The sequence below is a fragment of the Cenococcum geophilum genome, assembly GCF_001692895.1.
Source record: "Cenococcum geophilum 1.58 unplaced genomic scaffold K441scaffold_90, whole genome shotgun sequence".
Taxonomy (NCBI): domain Eukaryota; kingdom Fungi; phylum Ascomycota; class Dothideomycetes; order Gloniales; family Gloniaceae; genus Cenococcum; species Cenococcum geophilum.
The window spans coordinates 290994-308868 of NW_027137648.1; the positions used below are offsets into that span (position 1 = coordinate 290994).

Genomic DNA, 17875 nt, shown 5'->3' on the forward strand with positions numbered 1-17875 from the left:
AAACAACTTTTTTTATTTATCTCCCTATGCCTATAGTTCCTCTTTCTTTATAAGCCTAGTAAGTGGTTTAATATTCTTTAACTATTATGCTATAAACCTTCTGTAGTAGTTGCAGAACCCTAAGAATAACCTTAACTGTGTTACATTCTCTAGTTCTTGCTAATTTATTATAGCTTTAATTTTCTTTAGGTCTATATTAATATAACCTAGTTTAATAATAAATTTAACAAAATCTGTCTTTCAAGTAAAGAACTCGTATTTTTTAATTGCTACTAGCATCTATTCTTCTTATAGCCTCTTTAAAAACTATTTAACGTGTTCCTTATATTCTTCCTTAGTTATTAAGTAGATAATAATGTTGTTAAGGTATGCTATAATAAACTTATTAAGGTGTTTTCTTAATATACTGTTAATTCGTTTCTAAAATGTTACTAGTGTATTCTTTAACCTAAATTGCATAACTAATAGTTTATATAGTCCTTCCTTTAACCTAAAGGCTGCCTTCTATTTATCGCCTTCTTTAATTCTAATTTAGTAGTACGCCCATCTTAGATCTATTTTTCTAAAGATTTGTGTATTACCTATCTAATCCTAGATTTCGCTAATTAAGGGTAAAGGATACCTATCCTTTTAAGTAATGCTATTTAACTATCTATAGTTAATACATAGTCTAAGTTTTCCGTTCTTCTTTAGTATAAATAGTACTGGATATCCCGCTAATAACTATAATGGTCTAATATATCCCTTTTATAAGTTCTCCTGGACAAACTCTTTAAGTGCTCTTAACTCCTCTTAAGTAAGCTTATAGGTTAAAAAGAACCTTAGGTTTATTTTTAGTTCTAACTCTATTTTATAGTCCTATACTATATAATCTACCAGCTTTTTACTTTCTAGGCTCTATAGTTTTTTGCCATACTTATAGTATCTCTTTAGTATATAACTTAAGCCTTACTCAGTCTCTTTATATATTACTCTAACTTAATACTATACTAACTTAGTCTATTATCGCGTTTTATAGCGTTAAGTATTTTTAATATTAACCTAACCTGTAATCTAATTGATTTTTAGGTTATATTCCTATAACTAAGGCATCCCTAATACTGCCTTATCCCATCCTAATAGTAGGATATTAAAAAATATCTTAATTTGTCTTCCTTTAATAGTTATCTAAATAGGTCCTATTTTAAGGTTAATTATCCCTCCTCTATAGGATATTAGATCTCCTAAAATTATAACTAATAGGTAAAGTTGTTTCTTCTATCTATAAGGTAATCCTATTTTTTTTAAACTACTGCTAGTAAGATATAGTTCCGCGTTACTCTACTATCTATTAGTGCTTTAAACTGTTAATCCTACTAATTAACTTATAAATTTAGGTGTTATCCTTAAATTCCTTTAAGGGTTTAAGGCTCTACCACTAGCTTCTTTTAGTCCTATAGGCCTCTACTTTTTCTAACTATTAGCTACTTAATCCTATTATACTTAGCTTACTCTTTAGCTAATACCTAGTTCGCTTTTTATCCTCTATATACTATAGATATATATTCTCTAGGCATTCCCACTACTGTTATTTATCTAAGTATTCTTCTGTAAGGAATCTTTCTAGTTAAAGTATTAAGTCCCCTAACTCTTAAACTTTTACTAGATGCTAGCTATATATATACTTAGTATTTTTATACTATTGCTTATCTAGCGCCTAATATATCCTTATAGGGTATTTCCGATTCTTTTTTTTTGGATTCTTATATATCTTATATATATTGTCCATATATACAATCCATAATAGCGTATAATATACTAGGTGTTTTAGGTTAACTCTTAACTTATCTTTATCTTTAAGTTTAAACCTCTACCATGTTAATTTAAACGTTATAACTTTATTTATAGGTACTAAGATACGTCTCTTACTTCTCTAGTCCTCTAATTATTCCTCTAGATCCTTTAATATTATAATTAAGGCTCCCTTAATATAAGTTATAGCCTTCTCTATAATTAGGTAGTCCTAAATAACTTATTCGTCTAACTATATATAGAAATCTTCCCACTTATCGTTATATCGTTGCCTATACTACTTTTGGTATAGCTACTAGAGTATATACAGTTTATCCATAAGAAAGTATCTTTTTATTACTATATTATAACAGCCCTTTATATACCGTTCTTTAAACCTAATTAAAATCCCTAAATCCTCTTTATCTTCTAGTTTAGTAAGCCACTTAGCTCTTAGCGTATCTGCTCTAGGCCTATTAGTAATTCTTTATATAGGTACTTTGTCCCTAGTATAACCTAATATACTAGATTTCTAGTCTAGTTTTTATTCTTGCTATATAAGGATTCTTTGTCTAAACTCCTCTATAGTTTCCCTTATTTTATATCTTATAAGTAGATTTTTAAAGTCTTCTTACTTCTTAATCTTAGTGTTAATTTTCTTAATAGTCCTTATTTGTGTATTAAAATTTTGGTCCTATAGAACTTTTAATCCTAAGCTTGCTTCTTTCTTTAGCTTAGCTCTAGCCTTAGTTTAACTAGGCTTCTATAGTGTTCTTATTTTATCTTAAGAATTTTAAATCTTACTTATCTCGTCTTAAGAATCTTATGCCTTTAGGAAACTTTATCCCGAGCTTATTTATATATTACTAAACTAAGCTATTACTCTACTCTATTGGTTTTTATCTATTATAGGTTCTTAAGCGTGTCTTATTTCTTTTTAAGAATCTTAAGCCTGTAGCCTTTTACCTTTATTAAGTGGTAAGCTAGCACTAGCAGTTATCTACTTACTTAATCCTTTTCTTTAGATATTTCTCCTTCTATCTTATAAAGCAATGGATACCGTATCTAATAGTATTATAATCTTTATTACTAACCCTTACTTTATAGCGGTCTTGGTCTTTACTTCTAATATAATATCTCTAAGGTCTATATGCTCCTAATAAGCTACCTTTATTACCTTATTATTACTAAATATTTCGCCTACGTTAAATTTATTATCCTTAATGTCCAATCTGTAAGATAATTTATTAGTTCCTCTAAACTTTAATAATTTCGGCTCCTATAGATAATAGCTTACGCCATACTTAGCGTCCTTATAAATTCGGTATGCGTTGTTATAATAAAACGCGAAACTTTTAATTAAACATTCTTTCGTTCCTTATAGCATATTATCGTCCCTCTATACATATATGTTGTCTACTAGTCTCATTCCCCTTACTATATAGTAACTCTACCCACTTTTGTAGTCTCTAATAAAATAACCTTATTTTCTATAATTTATACAAGCTCTTTCTTTAAACTATTTTTCTTACTATAGAGTCCGCCTAAACGTCTTCTACTACTAAGATCCCTGGTTTAGCCTCTGCTCCTTAAACCTTTAATTACTTAATCCTTATCCTTTAGGTTTTTATAATTTCTTATTCTATTTCCTGTTTTCTTTAATACCGCTTAGGTCTAACGTGGTTAACGGGGTTTTGACCGCTCCCTGGGTTATAACCGCTCTAGCGTACCGCCTGCTGTTTTAAGTAAAGTTTTATTGTTCTGCCAAAATTAAAGTAACACATACATTTAAAAGGCGGTATGTCGTGATAAGGCTTACCTAGGCGTGATAGATATAACCTAGGTAAAGTTTTGATATTCAAAACGGTTATAACCTAGGGAGCGGTCAAAACCCCGTTAACCACGTTATTAGCTCTGCGCTATACTATAGTTTCTAGTTTTAACTTTATTATTGCGTGCCCTATACCTTATATAACTATAGAACTTTATCCTAACCCTTTTTAGTTTACTTTCTTTGGTAGATCCTATTATTAATCTTAATTACTTAATTAATTAATTCCCTAAGAGTATCCGCACCTTCTATTAGGATAATTGCGTTCTAAACTTTTACCTTAAGTCCCTGTTTATACTGTGCCATAAGCGCCTTGTTATTCTATTTAACTTATATAGCTAATATCTAAAACTATATCGTATACTCAATTACTAAGGTCCGTTGCATTAAATTTTAAAGCTTTTGTTTTGCTATAGTGGTTGCTTCTAGGTCTCTAAACATTTGCGTTAGGTGTTTTACGAACCTATTCTAACTGGCAAATATATATTATACTTCTTAGTTAGTAGTTGCTATACCGCTTTCCTATACCTCTATAAGGTAAGATTTAAACCACTTAAGTGCTCTTCCTATTAGGAATAGTCCCGCGTAGGCTATTTAATTTATAGGTATTACTAGCTTCGCTCCCTCTTGCGTAACCTTAAAATGTATTTATATAAGGAATCCTTTAAGTTTTAACTTCTTACCTAAGAATTGCTTAATAGATGGTAGCTTAATCTTTACTGCTCCTATCCTATTAATCCTTTCTTTAAGTATTCTATTATTATCTGTTAATTAATTAACTATAGCTTATAATTGTCCAACTATAACTAGCTAAAAGTCAGTATTTACTATACTAGTGTTATTACATAATCCTAATATAGTTGCTGCCGTTAACGACGTTATAACTACTGCTTTTAGTGGCATATTATTTGACTTCTTTTACTATAACTTTAGTAGTAAATGTGTAATAAAGCCTTGTAGGAAATACTACAGTAGACTTGTTAATAGGCTGGGTATATAGGTATAGAATAGTTAACAACATAAACATAATTAGTGGAGTAGTTGCCTAATAGATTAACTCTAATTATATTCTAAGATTTACTATAAAGAAGAGAAACTATTTATAGAGACCGTATATCCTTAAATATATAACTCCTCCTCATAGTAAAGGTTTAGTACATTAGTATATTAGTACGTTAGTATATCGCGTTCCCACGTTCCTACGTTTTTATGTTCCGAACTTATAACGTAACTAGCTACGTAACTTGGCTACCTCTTATCCTATAGCTTAATTAGTTCTAGCGCCTCCCGTACTATCTTAACCAACCTATTTATATCTCTTCTTAGTAGTCGTACTACTGCCAATATAAGGTCCGTAATACCTAGCACTACGCTAGTAGAGTATTATTATGGCAATAGAGGATATAAGACTACTAGTATAAGTAAAAATCCACTATATGCATTGCAAGATGGGTAGATATTAAGTAGAAATAACGCTAGAAGAAGGCGGCGAAAGCGTAAAAAGTAACTACGTAGAGCACCTTATAGATAATATTAACTCTTCCCCTATATAAAGGACAGACGAAAATAGAGTCTATAGCTGCCTTTTTACTATAAATGGAGGTTTTAGGACTAAATATATAGCTAGTAAGTATTTATATCCTAAATACTATACCATACTATATATACGGATAGCGTATATAGTTAGTACGCTATATAATACTCTTCTACAACTACTATATAGTAAAAAACTAGCTATTTACTAAGGTGGGTATAAATAATATTACTTAAATACTTTCTATAAGTAGGGGCCTATATATAGTAGTATAATAGCTTATAAGTTAAGGAATCCTTTAGTAGTTTTAGATGTTATATAAGATCTAACAAGAGGATATAGGAGGATACGCCCCCTTTTAGCCCCTTAGGGATTAAACACCCCTATTAAGCTAAAGGCGATATATAAGCGAATTACTAAACCCTCCTACTACTCCCTAGACCTTTTAAGATACCTTAAAAGTATAGTATAAAAGGTAGATATATTATAAAGGTAAATAGACTAGGCGTAGGTAGAGCGCATAGGACTAGCTAAAAGGATATACCTAGGTTTTTCCTTTATAGGGATTTTCCTCGTAAATAGAAGGTAGGAGCCTATATAGACCTAAAAAAGGGACTAAATCGGGCAATAAATAAAACAAATATATATATAATTAGGTGCTAAAGATATAATTCTCTAGCTAGAAAGAGATAAATATCTCCTTTATAAAGTTTTTCCTTTCCTCTATATATAAATTTCCTTATAGATTAAACCTTATATAAGGGGACTTTATAAATAGGGGGCTATAAGGCACGATTATAGAAATAAGATAGATTGTAGAGGAGACAAATCCTTAAGGAGGTAAGGCCTTTAGAATTAGAGAGACTATATATTATAAGTACGCGCCTCTAGTATATAACTATTTAAGAGGTATCTAGGGGTTATCCTAAGGGCATTCTAAGACAGCCGCAATAATATCCCTTATATTACCCCCCCTCCCCCCCTCTTATAGTTAGCCCCTAATCGCTATTACCTTATAATAGAAAGAGATTATAAAGGGCTTATCCTAGAAGGGGTTTAGGTAGGTATTAGTATACCGCTATATATAATCTAGCTATTTAATCCCTACTTTAAACTCCTTAAAACCTCTATAAAGCATTATATAAAGTATCGCCCTTAGTAATACTAAGAGCCTTACTACCACCGCTTAAGGCTCCCGTTTTACTACCTAAAGAGGCCTATTAAGGAAAACTAGAATATAAAAACTACCTAATATATAACTACCTAGCTTATAGCTAGGCCTAAAACTAGCCTTATCTAGCTAGTTAATATAAACGCGCCCTAGGCGTATAATAGGACACCCTTAGACTTATACTAGCTCCAAAATTATAATATAATAAGGGCGTAGGAAACCTCTACTTATAAGAACTTATTAAGGCCCCTTTATAAGGGCCTATTTAGTATCTAGTATATCTAAGTAACTTAGAAGAGGGTCTTAATAGGTGTAGTATATATAATCTAATATATATATAAGGCGACTTATAGGAGAGTTTTAATAGGTATAGTGTATATAACCTAGTATATATATATATATATATATATATAGTAGTCTTAAAGAAAATATAGGTATTAGTATGCTTTAATAACGTGCAGAATACATATATCACAATAATATATACTATGCGGTATTGTTAGTAGATTGTTGTTTTTTTACTTACGACGCGCGCCATATATATATATTAGGCGCGTCCTGCCATATTCTGCCATGTTCTGCCACCTCGCTATTAGCTCGCTTACCACTAGCGTATTAGCCGTGTCCTGCCATATTCTGCCATATTCTACCATTATACTATTAGTTTATTTACCACTAGCGCGTTAGCCGTCCTCGTAATATATTTAACGCTTCTAGCTATACTAGGAGTACTTTAGAAAATATAAAGAACTAGTAGGCTATAACTATATAGTCCGAGAAATCCATATACGCACTTCTCCTCCCTTCCTTCCCTACCCTATGCCTTTAAATTAACGCTATTATTAGTAGAACGTTCTACCCATTCTACCGTCTCTAACTTAATTCGGTTTGTATTAATAAGTCACTTAAAGGCTAATAACGGTTTGCTTTTAGTTATAGCGTCTATAGAGTTACTATCTCTATTAATCTACTTAACTTTAGCTATTTTATGTCTTTTATATAACTAGCGTAGGTATATAACATTAATTATAAGTCTCTTCTCCTATATTGTTCCTAGCTTAATAAGGTATTTATAGATTAACTTAAAATCGGTATAAAGGATAAGCGGTAGGCTAATGTTAAGTTATAGTTTAACTATAGCCTTAATTACAGCGCTAATATTAAAACTATAGGCCATAGCGTATAATTCGGAGGCTAGTACGCTTCTAGTAACTCTTTTACACTTAACTAAGAACCAGTAGACGATATTCGCCTTATTTAATAAGTTTACTAGTACTAGGATATATCTAATTTATAATAAGAGGTCCTTATTATTTATAAATAAGGAATCAGTAAATATAAGCAGTTAGAGTATCTCTATATTAAGTTTAACAAAGCTTAAACCTCTTATTAAGTTTTTAATTTGCCACTAAATTCTCTTATTAAGTAGTTTTATGTCTTTCTCATTAGGGTTAATTACCTAGGCAGCGTAGGATAAATTAAAAGAAGCTTTAGGCTAGCATATAGACGCAATATAAGCTCCTCTTACTCATTAGGCGACGTATTAGTCCTTAGGTATAAGTACCATATAAATAGTACCTCTAGAGCTAGTTATTATAATAGCTTTCTTAATATTAATAAGGGTTAGGTTCTAGCATTAGCGCTCCTATATAAGTATAATTATATAGTCCTGTTATTAAATAATACCTCCATTAAACTTAATTAGGTACTCTAGTATAAGGTACTCGCGTTCCTTAATTAAAAACTTTACTTTCTTAATCTTTTTTTATTCTAAAGCTGTAAAAACCAAATTAGTTAAGAAGAGGGTATTATTAGTCTAAAGGCCAACTATTCCAAAGCTTGTAGAATTATTAAGGTAAAGTAAGTAGGGGTTATAAGTGGATTAGTTTATATTTAACTCCTTAGTATAGTAGTTATAATAGGTCTTAAACTAATAATTACCTACTTCTAGGATGCCGTATAAAGGTCTAATAACCTTAAGGATTATACCTTATAAGACTCTAAGTGCTATACTAAGTTTAAGAGGTGCTCGGATATAAAAGTCTTAATTTAGTTTTATAATTAACTAAACATAGGCTTATAAGATGTCTTATAAGTAAAGGTATATATTATTAGTCTAGGTTATAGCCGTAATATAGAGAATAAGGCGTTAGCTAACTTATTAAATTATAGGTAATTAGGTTAGTACAAAGTCTTTTTCTAAGTTATTATAGGCCTATACAACTAGTCTTAATTTCTTAAAGGCCTTATCAGTACCGGGATTCTTAATTTTATCAATAAATCTAGAGTTAAATACTCTATTGCCTTAAGGTATATCCTTAATATTAACCAATTTAAAGACTCCTTTCTTAAGTAGTTCTTTAACCTCTTTCTATTATAAGGCTGTAAACTAACTATTAGTTTTATTCTTATCTTATAAGTATATAGATATATTTACAGTATTAACTATAATAGGATACTTACGTAGTCTGCCTTATCCTTGCTTAACTAGTTAAGGTTCCTAAGGTAGTTCTATAATTAACTAAGGTAGTTTATTCTCGTTATTAGGTTATACATCCTTTATATCTCCAGGTTCTTACAAGTATAGTTTTATAACTATACTGCAAAAGTTAACAGGGCCGTAGGGGAGTTATATAGTATAGGTCTTATTATTAATACTAAGTAGATTATAGGGACCTAACTAGAAACTAGGCTGGCCTATAGGTCCTTCTCTCTATGCTAGTACAAGTAAGTTAAGTAGTAGGTTATAAATTACGGTTATTTTAGGGCCGTTGCACATATTAAGAGCATTTATTACTTAACATTCGGCTCTAATCTTCTTAACTTCTTCTATAGCTTTCCTAAGGGCTATAGCTCGTTATACAACTATAGGGTTAGGTATATTAGATTCCACTATGCGCGGGTAAGCTCTAAATACTAGTAAGGTAGGTATAAGGCCGTTAAGGCCTACTAAATCGTTAATTGCCTTAAAAGCCATTTATAGAGCTATATCTTTATTAATATCTAGTAGTTCCATAGTAATAATACGGTATATACGGTAAAGGGGACTATAATAGCGTTCTACCATTCTAATTAAGTTATAGGCTTTAATGGGTACGCTTTTTATAATTATTCTAAATATTATAGCGTACTACTTAAATTCTTTACTTACAAAGTTCTTACCTATATTATATATAATTATATTGGGAGGTCCCAAATATATATTAATCTAGCATATTCGTAGTATATCCTATATATATTTAGCGCTAATGCTTTATAGCTATCTACCAGCTCAAAATTATATTCCTTTATTAACAATATATAGAAGGGGTGCGCTATTAATATACATAATGTCAACCATGATTAAGTAGTTAAAATTAAAATTATTACGTATTATAAATCTAAATCTACTAGGTAATTTTCTATATTTTTAATAATAATAGCAGTAGCGTATAAGATGGTCTAAAGTCTTGCTATTAACGTTATGTCCTAAGCGCTTAAGTACTCGCGTAAGGCGCTTAACTAAAGGGTGGCTAAAACGGCGATGTAGTTATTTCAGTTCTACATTAGTTAAGTAGTAAGGGTTTTATTTAAATAACTTAGTTAAATAAGTATATAGGGATATATCCTAAAGTAGGAAAGGGTGGCCGAAATAACGTATAACCAGCACTATACTGCGAGATATAACTAGCAAGTTCTTTAAGTTATTAAAATATACTTATAGGTAGTCTATATCTGCTAAGCAAAGCAAAAATAGGGTATTAACCTTAATAATATAAAACTCGATTATGCTAATAGGGGTAGCTACTTTAGCTAATCTAATACCAAATTATACGTTAACTATACCTTACGTAGTTGTATCAAGTTATACATTAGTATTAAGTCTTTAAAATGCCAAGAACTAACTATATCCTACTATAGAGCGTTTAGAGGCTCCTATATTAATTATAATACCTAGAAAGCGGTCTATAGTATGGCGGGACGTAGTCGTGTTATAAGTAAATAGGTCTTTATTAGTTACGAGAGGTATTTATATAAAAGGAGTTACGCTATCCGCAGTTGTGACTAAATAACTAAAGTCCTTATTCGCTAGGTTAGCAGCTATAAGGGTTGCTTCCTATTACTTAACTTAACTAAAGGATATATAAAGTAATTAATATGCAACTAATTATTCTGGTTAACTATCTTAGTACTTATATTAATAGTCAGTATATAAAAGACTTCTTTAAGCTCTTCTTCTAAGTTAATACCATTATTGTCCTTATAGTCGGCGATATATTAATTAAGGCATTAAGTAAAGCGATTATTAAACTTATTAAACTTGTCCTTATTAATACTTCTAAACTAAGCCTTCGCCTCTTCTTATTCTTCCTTACTATGCTTTTATAAGCAATAGTCCTCCTTATTACATATAAAGCAATATAGTTTATATTAAGGAGGGAATCGAGGTTAATTACAATTATAATTTTGGTTATAGTTGTCTCTCCTTCTAAGGTATCGGCGGTCTATATAATAGGCTTAAACTTATTCTAAGTTCTGCTTTTTATAAGCCGTAATTAAGGATTACAGTTTATTAATAAGGGGGCCTAGTTTATCTAGTAGATCTAATATAGCAATTTAATATGCGGGAATCCCCTAATAAGACATAATAAGCTTGTTATAGAGAAATGGGACTCCTTATAGTTCTAAATTTAGTCTATACTATAGTTAAGAGAGTTTAGTAACCAGTATCTAAAGACATTAACTAGTTAATTTGTCCGCATTCTTTTATATAACTATCTATAGTAATATCAAATTCCATTTATTAAGGCTTTTATATTTAGAACTAGGTCCTTTAAAGAAGCTATAAAGTGACTTATAAGCGTCCTTAAACGTAAGTATAGTAAGTCTAGTATTATAGTAGTGATCCAGAGCTAGGCCTTATAGCATAAGTAGGAGAGCCTTAAGGTAGGTATTAGGTGGAACGTCTGCTCTATTACAGATATCGTAGAAGATTATTAACTTAAAGTCAAAGTTTCTACTAGTACTACTGTATTTCTAGTCATCCGTATATAACTTAGCTGCATTTACTAGTTCCTTTCCATACCCTAGTATAGAAGTAGGTGCTGTGGCAATGGGTATAGTAGTAGTAGGTGTCGTGGCCTGCGGAGGTAGGAGTAGTGGACTTAGAGGCGGAGTTGTTTAAGACATTGGTGAAGTCATTATAGGTATGCTTTTGGGTATTAATTAAGGTATAAGGGTTTATGCAGTCTTATGTTTTAAGCCGCGTATAAATACGTTAGTGAGTACATTAGACTTAAAGGTGCCATCAAATTGCTCCTTATAGGCTTCATTAAATTCTTCTTAGCTCTATTTATATTAAGTTTCTTTAAGTAGTACATCAGCCAAAACTTGTGCAAGCTTAGTACGTTTATCGTTCTTGCGTATATACACTCCTCCTTTACAAAGGAGGAAAAGATTCTTAAGGGTTTTGGTGCTAGCTTAAGAGAATATATCCATAATAAACTCTTTAAAGTCTTCTTAAAAGTAGTCCCATAAAGCGCTATTAACAGAGTTGTCGTTATTATATTCCTATATCTTAAACTAAATATAGTCTATAATATCATCATTAGTCGCAGTTTATATATTAATTCTATTCTTCCATTACTCTACCTCTGCCTTCTAGTCTATAGGTATAGCCATCTTATCTAGTTATAAAGAGGTTGTTAATAAAGGGTGTTGGTGTTTATAGAAAGAGAGTATTTATAGTATTCGTAAGGAGGGAGAAAGGGTAGTTAACACAAGTTGTTAAAAACTTAACTTTTAATAAGGTAGGAAGCAATATCCTTCTAAATCTAGAGTGTATTATTTAATTCTTAGCAGTAATAAGGGTCTATAGGCAACGGCAAGCTATTAAGCTTCCAGATTATCCTTAGTACTCTCTTTAACTAAAATAAGGCCGTTATAAGGTGGAGCGTTAGACGTCTTCTAAACTAATACGTATTTCCTAATCTATGCGCGCTCACTAATTAGTATTAGTATACTTTAACAACGTGCAGAATATATATATCACAATAATATGTACTATACGGTGTTATTAATAGATTATTATTTTTCTACTTACGACGCGCGCCACATATATATATTAGGCGCGTCCTGCCATATTCTGCCATGTTCTACTACCTCGCCATTGGCTTACTTACCACTAGCGTATTAGCCGTATCCTGCCATATTCTGCCATATTCTGCCATCGCACTATTGGTTCGCTTACCACTAGCGCGTTGGCCGTCCTCGCGATATATCTAACGCTTCTAGCTATAATAGGCTAGTTAAATAAGGGCTGATAGCTAGAGATATAGGCTAGCTTATAAGAAGGGGGGATATAAGCTTAGTTAATAGGAGAGAGAGAAGTAGGTTACCTAGTACAAGACATAGCGTCTTTATAGCCCCTTTATAAAATATAGTTAGCCTATTATAAGTAGACTCTTATAGGTAACTAGTAGTAGTATAGGGTATTACGCCCCTATACTATAACTAGCCTCCTATAAAGCGTAGTGCGTAGTAGCTACTACTAGCTTTAGGTGTGACGGCGCGGGAGCGCGTCACCTAGTCAGGGGTTCGCTTAAGACTTGGCGTGTATATATAGACGTGGCCTCACCACCTTCTCTTGCTCCTTAGCTTAATATCTTCGTAATACAGCATTCGTTCGCTTGATCTTGCAAGCATTCGTTCAAGTCTCTGTTGAGACATTTGTTCGATGGTTTGAGCCGTCACATTAGGGACCTTACTCCTTAGCTAGGCTTTAACCCCTAGTGTACCTAGTAGGTAAATAGAATTATATTTTAGCTAGAGAGACTATTATACGGCTTAAGAGAATGGATATATACATTAGTATACTAATAAATAAAACTACTTACTAGGGCGGTATACTAATAAGGTACGCTTAAAGAATAAATAAAAGTTACCTAGGTATAGAGGGTCTAGTTTACCTTAAGAGTTATATCGCTATAAGCGTAAACTAGGGTAAGGGCCTAGATAGGTAAGTAGTTAAACCTTACTATTAGCTACTAGGTTATATAGCTTTCTACCTTAAAGCTACTTACTAAGCTATAAAACTAGGATATACGTAAAACTATAGGGGCCTATAAAAGAACACTACGCACCGTACTAAAACGCGAAGCAGTAGTTTTATTATTAGACCTATATATTGATATAACTACTATATAGAGAGCAGCTATAGTATAAGGTCATCTAGTAGAAGAAAAGATATACTAAATACTAAAATATAGATAAGGAATAAGATAGATATAAAGAGCGAGGGCTTCTTAAAGGGATAATACGCCTAATTATATTAGCCAGAAAGCCCTCTACCTATAAGCAGTAAAGAGAGAAAAGGAAATATAAGAATTACTAGCTTACTAGGCAAAGACCTAGCGCTATAACGGCGATATAGGATAGAAGGCTACTAGTATAGATAGAAATCTACTATACTAATTATAAGATAGATAGATCTTAAATAAAAGCGGTAATAGAAGGAAGTAGTAAAAATATAAAACGCAACCATATAGAACACCATATAGTTAATACTAACTCTTTCCCTATATAAAGGACTAACGAAGGTAAAATCTAAAGCCGCTTTCTTATTATAGATAGAGATCCTAGGGCTAAATACATAGCTATTAAGCATCTATATTCTAAATACTATATGTTAATGCATATACGGATGGCCTATTTAGTTAGTACGCTATATATTACTATTCTATAGTTACCGCTTAGTAAGGGACTAGCTACTTACTAGTGTAGGTATAAATAATATTACCTAGATACTCTCTATAAGTAGAGGTGTATAAGTAGCAGTAAAATGGCTTATAGGCTAAGGAATCCTCTAGTAGTTCTAAATAGCATATAAGATCTAATATAAGGACACTAAAGAATACGCCCTATTCCAGCCCCTTAAGGACTAGATACCGCCCACCTAGCTATAGGCGGTATACTAATAAATTGCCAAACCCTCCTACTCCCCCCCCCCCTTTTAGATCTTCCAATATACCTAGAAAGTATAGTACGTAAGGTAGACTAAAAGATACAAAGATATACTAGCTAGGTGAAGGCGGAGTGCATAGGACTAGTTAAAAGGAAATACTTAGGTTTTTCCCCTTATGGGGCTTTTTCCTATATAGTGTCACGGTAACTCAGTCAATCGAGACTCTAGCACTGTAATACAACGAGCGCAAGCCTGTACAATTGGAGTGTCTATGGACTCGGATATCAAGATGAGGAGCAGAAGGTGGAAAAGGACACGTCTATATACATATGCCAAGGCTCAAGCGAGCCCCCTGACTAGATCCGTTACGGTGCCGTAACATATAGAAAGGTAGTAGCCTATATAGACCTAAAAAGTGATCAAATCGGGCAATAAATAGAATCAATAATAATATATATATAATATATAGCGTCTACTTAATTAATAAAAAATACCCCTACTATAACGTGTCTCACTCTACGTCGCTATATGGTTAAAAAGACAGACAGTGCTCGCGAATCTATTGTAACCGTTGCGGGATCCAATATATATACTCTTACACTTATTTTATTATTATAGCTTTATAATAGAACGGTTTTAAAAAGGCGCATATTTTATTAAATAATATTCTTGTTTTTTAATAAGGAGTAGTTGTCTTTTTACTTTTATATACTAATTTTAATAATATATATTAATTGCTAAAGAAAGTGGTAATTTCCATACTACTTTGAATCCTGTCTAGATTTTCCATAAGCCTTCAAGGACAAGGCCTAGTTCTTGAGCCATTCTTTCACAAGCCACTCCACGCCGTCCTTTAACCATGGATCTTTGTCGACAGATTTCTCCCCATCAAAACCATGATTCCCGTCTTTCACAGTTAACTTTACCTTCGTGTCCGGAAACAGCTCTCTCACCTTCTCCACAAAGACTACACTAGACTCTACCGGTAAAATCTCATCGTCCCTCCCATGCAGAAGCCACATACTTGGGAAGTGAGTAGCTGTTTCTATTGCCTCTATTGGATAGAATTTAGGGTCATATCCCAGAAAATCGCACCATTTCCCATATACGGCCACGGCGAACATCAAATCTAGTCGAGCTGGTGGAGTGGCGTCACTAACCACTGCCCCTGGTTGAATCCTAGCGACGAACTTGTCCACAAAGTCTTCGTCGGGGGCTGGCATACTGAAGATCATCTTCGTCTTCTTTGCAGCAGCGATTTCGGTTCGTCGATCCGTCATCGGATATTGCGCCAGCACCGCGTTAATGAATCCTTCTGGGAGCATGAAGGCTGATAGTAGAGCCAAGTGGCCGCCGGCACTCTCTCCACACACGAGGATATGGTCGAAGTCCACGGTGAGTGGGACAGTGGACCTGGATGCTACGAAGGATAAGAGGGATTGTTGGACCCAAGCCCAGAAGTCTGATATATCGTCCAGAATATCGGAGCCTTTGGACTCTGGGAGGAGGCGGTAGTTGGGAGAGACGATGATTGCAGATTGAGCGGCTGCAAAAGAGACGATATATGGCGCGAACCATTCCGTGTAGAGGGAAGTCCCAGTAACCTGGCATTGATTGTTAGCTGACTATGAAACGAGGAGGCTGAAGCTGTTCTGGATGTCTTACCAAAAAACCTCCATGGAATCGAACAATCAACGGGTGACTGCCTGGCTTGATGTCCTTAGGAATGATGACATTAACTTCGATACCATGATCTCCGACCTCTTTGTAGTCGGTGGTGTGAATATTCCAGTCATCGAAGCGGTGTTCTTCATCCTCGACGCCCATTTTTCCTTATTAGGTTTTGATTCGGAGATTCCTTTTGATAGAGTTTGTGGAGGCAAGCCTAGGAAATAGGGTTCGGAAGAATTTGGCTTTGCTTTCTTGAGGAATAGAGAAAGGTGTTCTGAGTGTTGCTGTACCTCCAACACCGACACCTCTATACCTTTCTTCCACCTGATGTTACTCGCCACACGGCTTTAACGCTGTTTCTACTGTCCGAAATCCCTAAGACACGTTGCGCAATCCGCTGCGACTTCACCATGGATATCCAAGTTTATCTTCAGTTCCGTTTTCAGATTAGGGAATTTAAGGACGTGCGTTTATAGAAGAGGGAATTTCTGCTCGTGCAACCCATGCCAAGCGCCAGCGCCACTCGGACTCTGAACACCACGCCGAGCCGATGGAATTAGTCATTTTTGAAGGTGACAGCCGGATGCGATTACTTGGGATGGATTATGTTCATTTCACCTCCGTCAAGCGATTGTTAAGATCCGAAAGCTCAGACAGGATATTTAGGAACTTTAAGCCACAAGCTTAGGGCAGTGCTTGCGTACCTATGCTAGAATACTCCCTCATGTATATCTAGCATTCAAACGTCTATCGACTATCATATCCCTGGGCAGCTTATATCCTAAATTTCCTCATAATCTACTACATTCCTGCCTCATTTGATTCCTGTAAATACTATACAATCAATCTTTCTCGTCGACCTCTTGCATTAGAAGCCTAGGTCGGCTCGTGCACGCGGACGGCTCGTGCACGCTTTTCCTCACCAAAATCTACCCAAATACACCCTTTTCTACCACCTATAACTTAATAACCTTTGAATAGATTTTTATAAAAATTTAAATTTGGCTTATCCAATACTAAAGCTATGGTTTTATAATAAAAAATAATAAAAAAAGACTAATTAACTTATGCACGCAACTGGGTCATATATGGTACTAAATTGCACCAAAATATAAGCATTTTTACATGCTTATAACTTAATAACCATAATGGCTATTAATACAAAAATTAAAATATAGCTTATTATATAGTAGCTTAAGCATTTTATGGTATAAAAATATAATATTATATTATATTATAGCATGAACTAAAAAACCCCTATTTTTATATATAGTAAATTTTTGGAAATATTACATTAAATATAATAATAAGCTATATTATATTTTTAATAACTAATTATAATTATAATAAAAGACATTGTTAGTTTAAATTGTAATTTTAAAACTTTATTTATAATATAAATATATAAATATATATTTTATTAAATATCAATATAACTTATATAAAAACGCCTATCTGTTACGGACGCTTTAAGTACGATATTACAACTACTTGGAGAAGAGACGGAAGAAGCTAGTTAGTTAATTCAGGCACGGTCCAGAATAGAGCCGATAGAACTATATGACAAGGAATAGTAACCAAGGTCATATAATATGCTACGTATTAAATAAGAGGAACGAGAGGAACTTACGTACCTTACGTATAAGACGTATATTATATATAAGAAGGATTTTATAGGAGTACGGTTGTGTATTTAAGGACCCTTAATCCCTACCTAGATAGTTCCTTCCTTATAGTAATTCTTAGAATACAATTAGAGTTAATCTATTAGGCAACCACTTCACTAGTTATTATTACGTTGTTAACTTTTATACTTATATTTCCTATATACCTAGCCCATTAGCGAGCCCATTGTAGTTCTTACTATAAGGTTCCGTTACACAATTACTACCTAGTTACAGTATTAATATAAGAAGTCAAATAATATGCCACTAAAAGCAGCTACTATAATGCTAT

At 33.0% G+C, this 17875-nt stretch overlaps 1 protein-coding gene across 1 annotated transcript; it reads right to left on the reverse strand.

Annotated features, from left to right (window-relative positions):
- Positions 1–14970: 14970 nt before the first annotated feature.
- K441DRAFT_648948 (alpha/beta-hydrolase) lies at positions 14971–16360 on the reverse strand. Its single transcript, XM_067646919.1, has 2 exons — positions 15914–16360; positions 14971–15852 (listed from the first exon to the last, which is right to left on the reverse strand). The coding sequence occupies exons 1-2, from the start codon at positions 16073–16075 to the stop codon at positions 15058–15060; spliced, it is 957 nt and encodes a 318-aa protein (XP_067496695.1). The 5' UTR covers positions 16076–16360; the 3' UTR covers positions 14971–15057.
- Positions 16361–17875: the final 1515 nt, after the last annotated feature.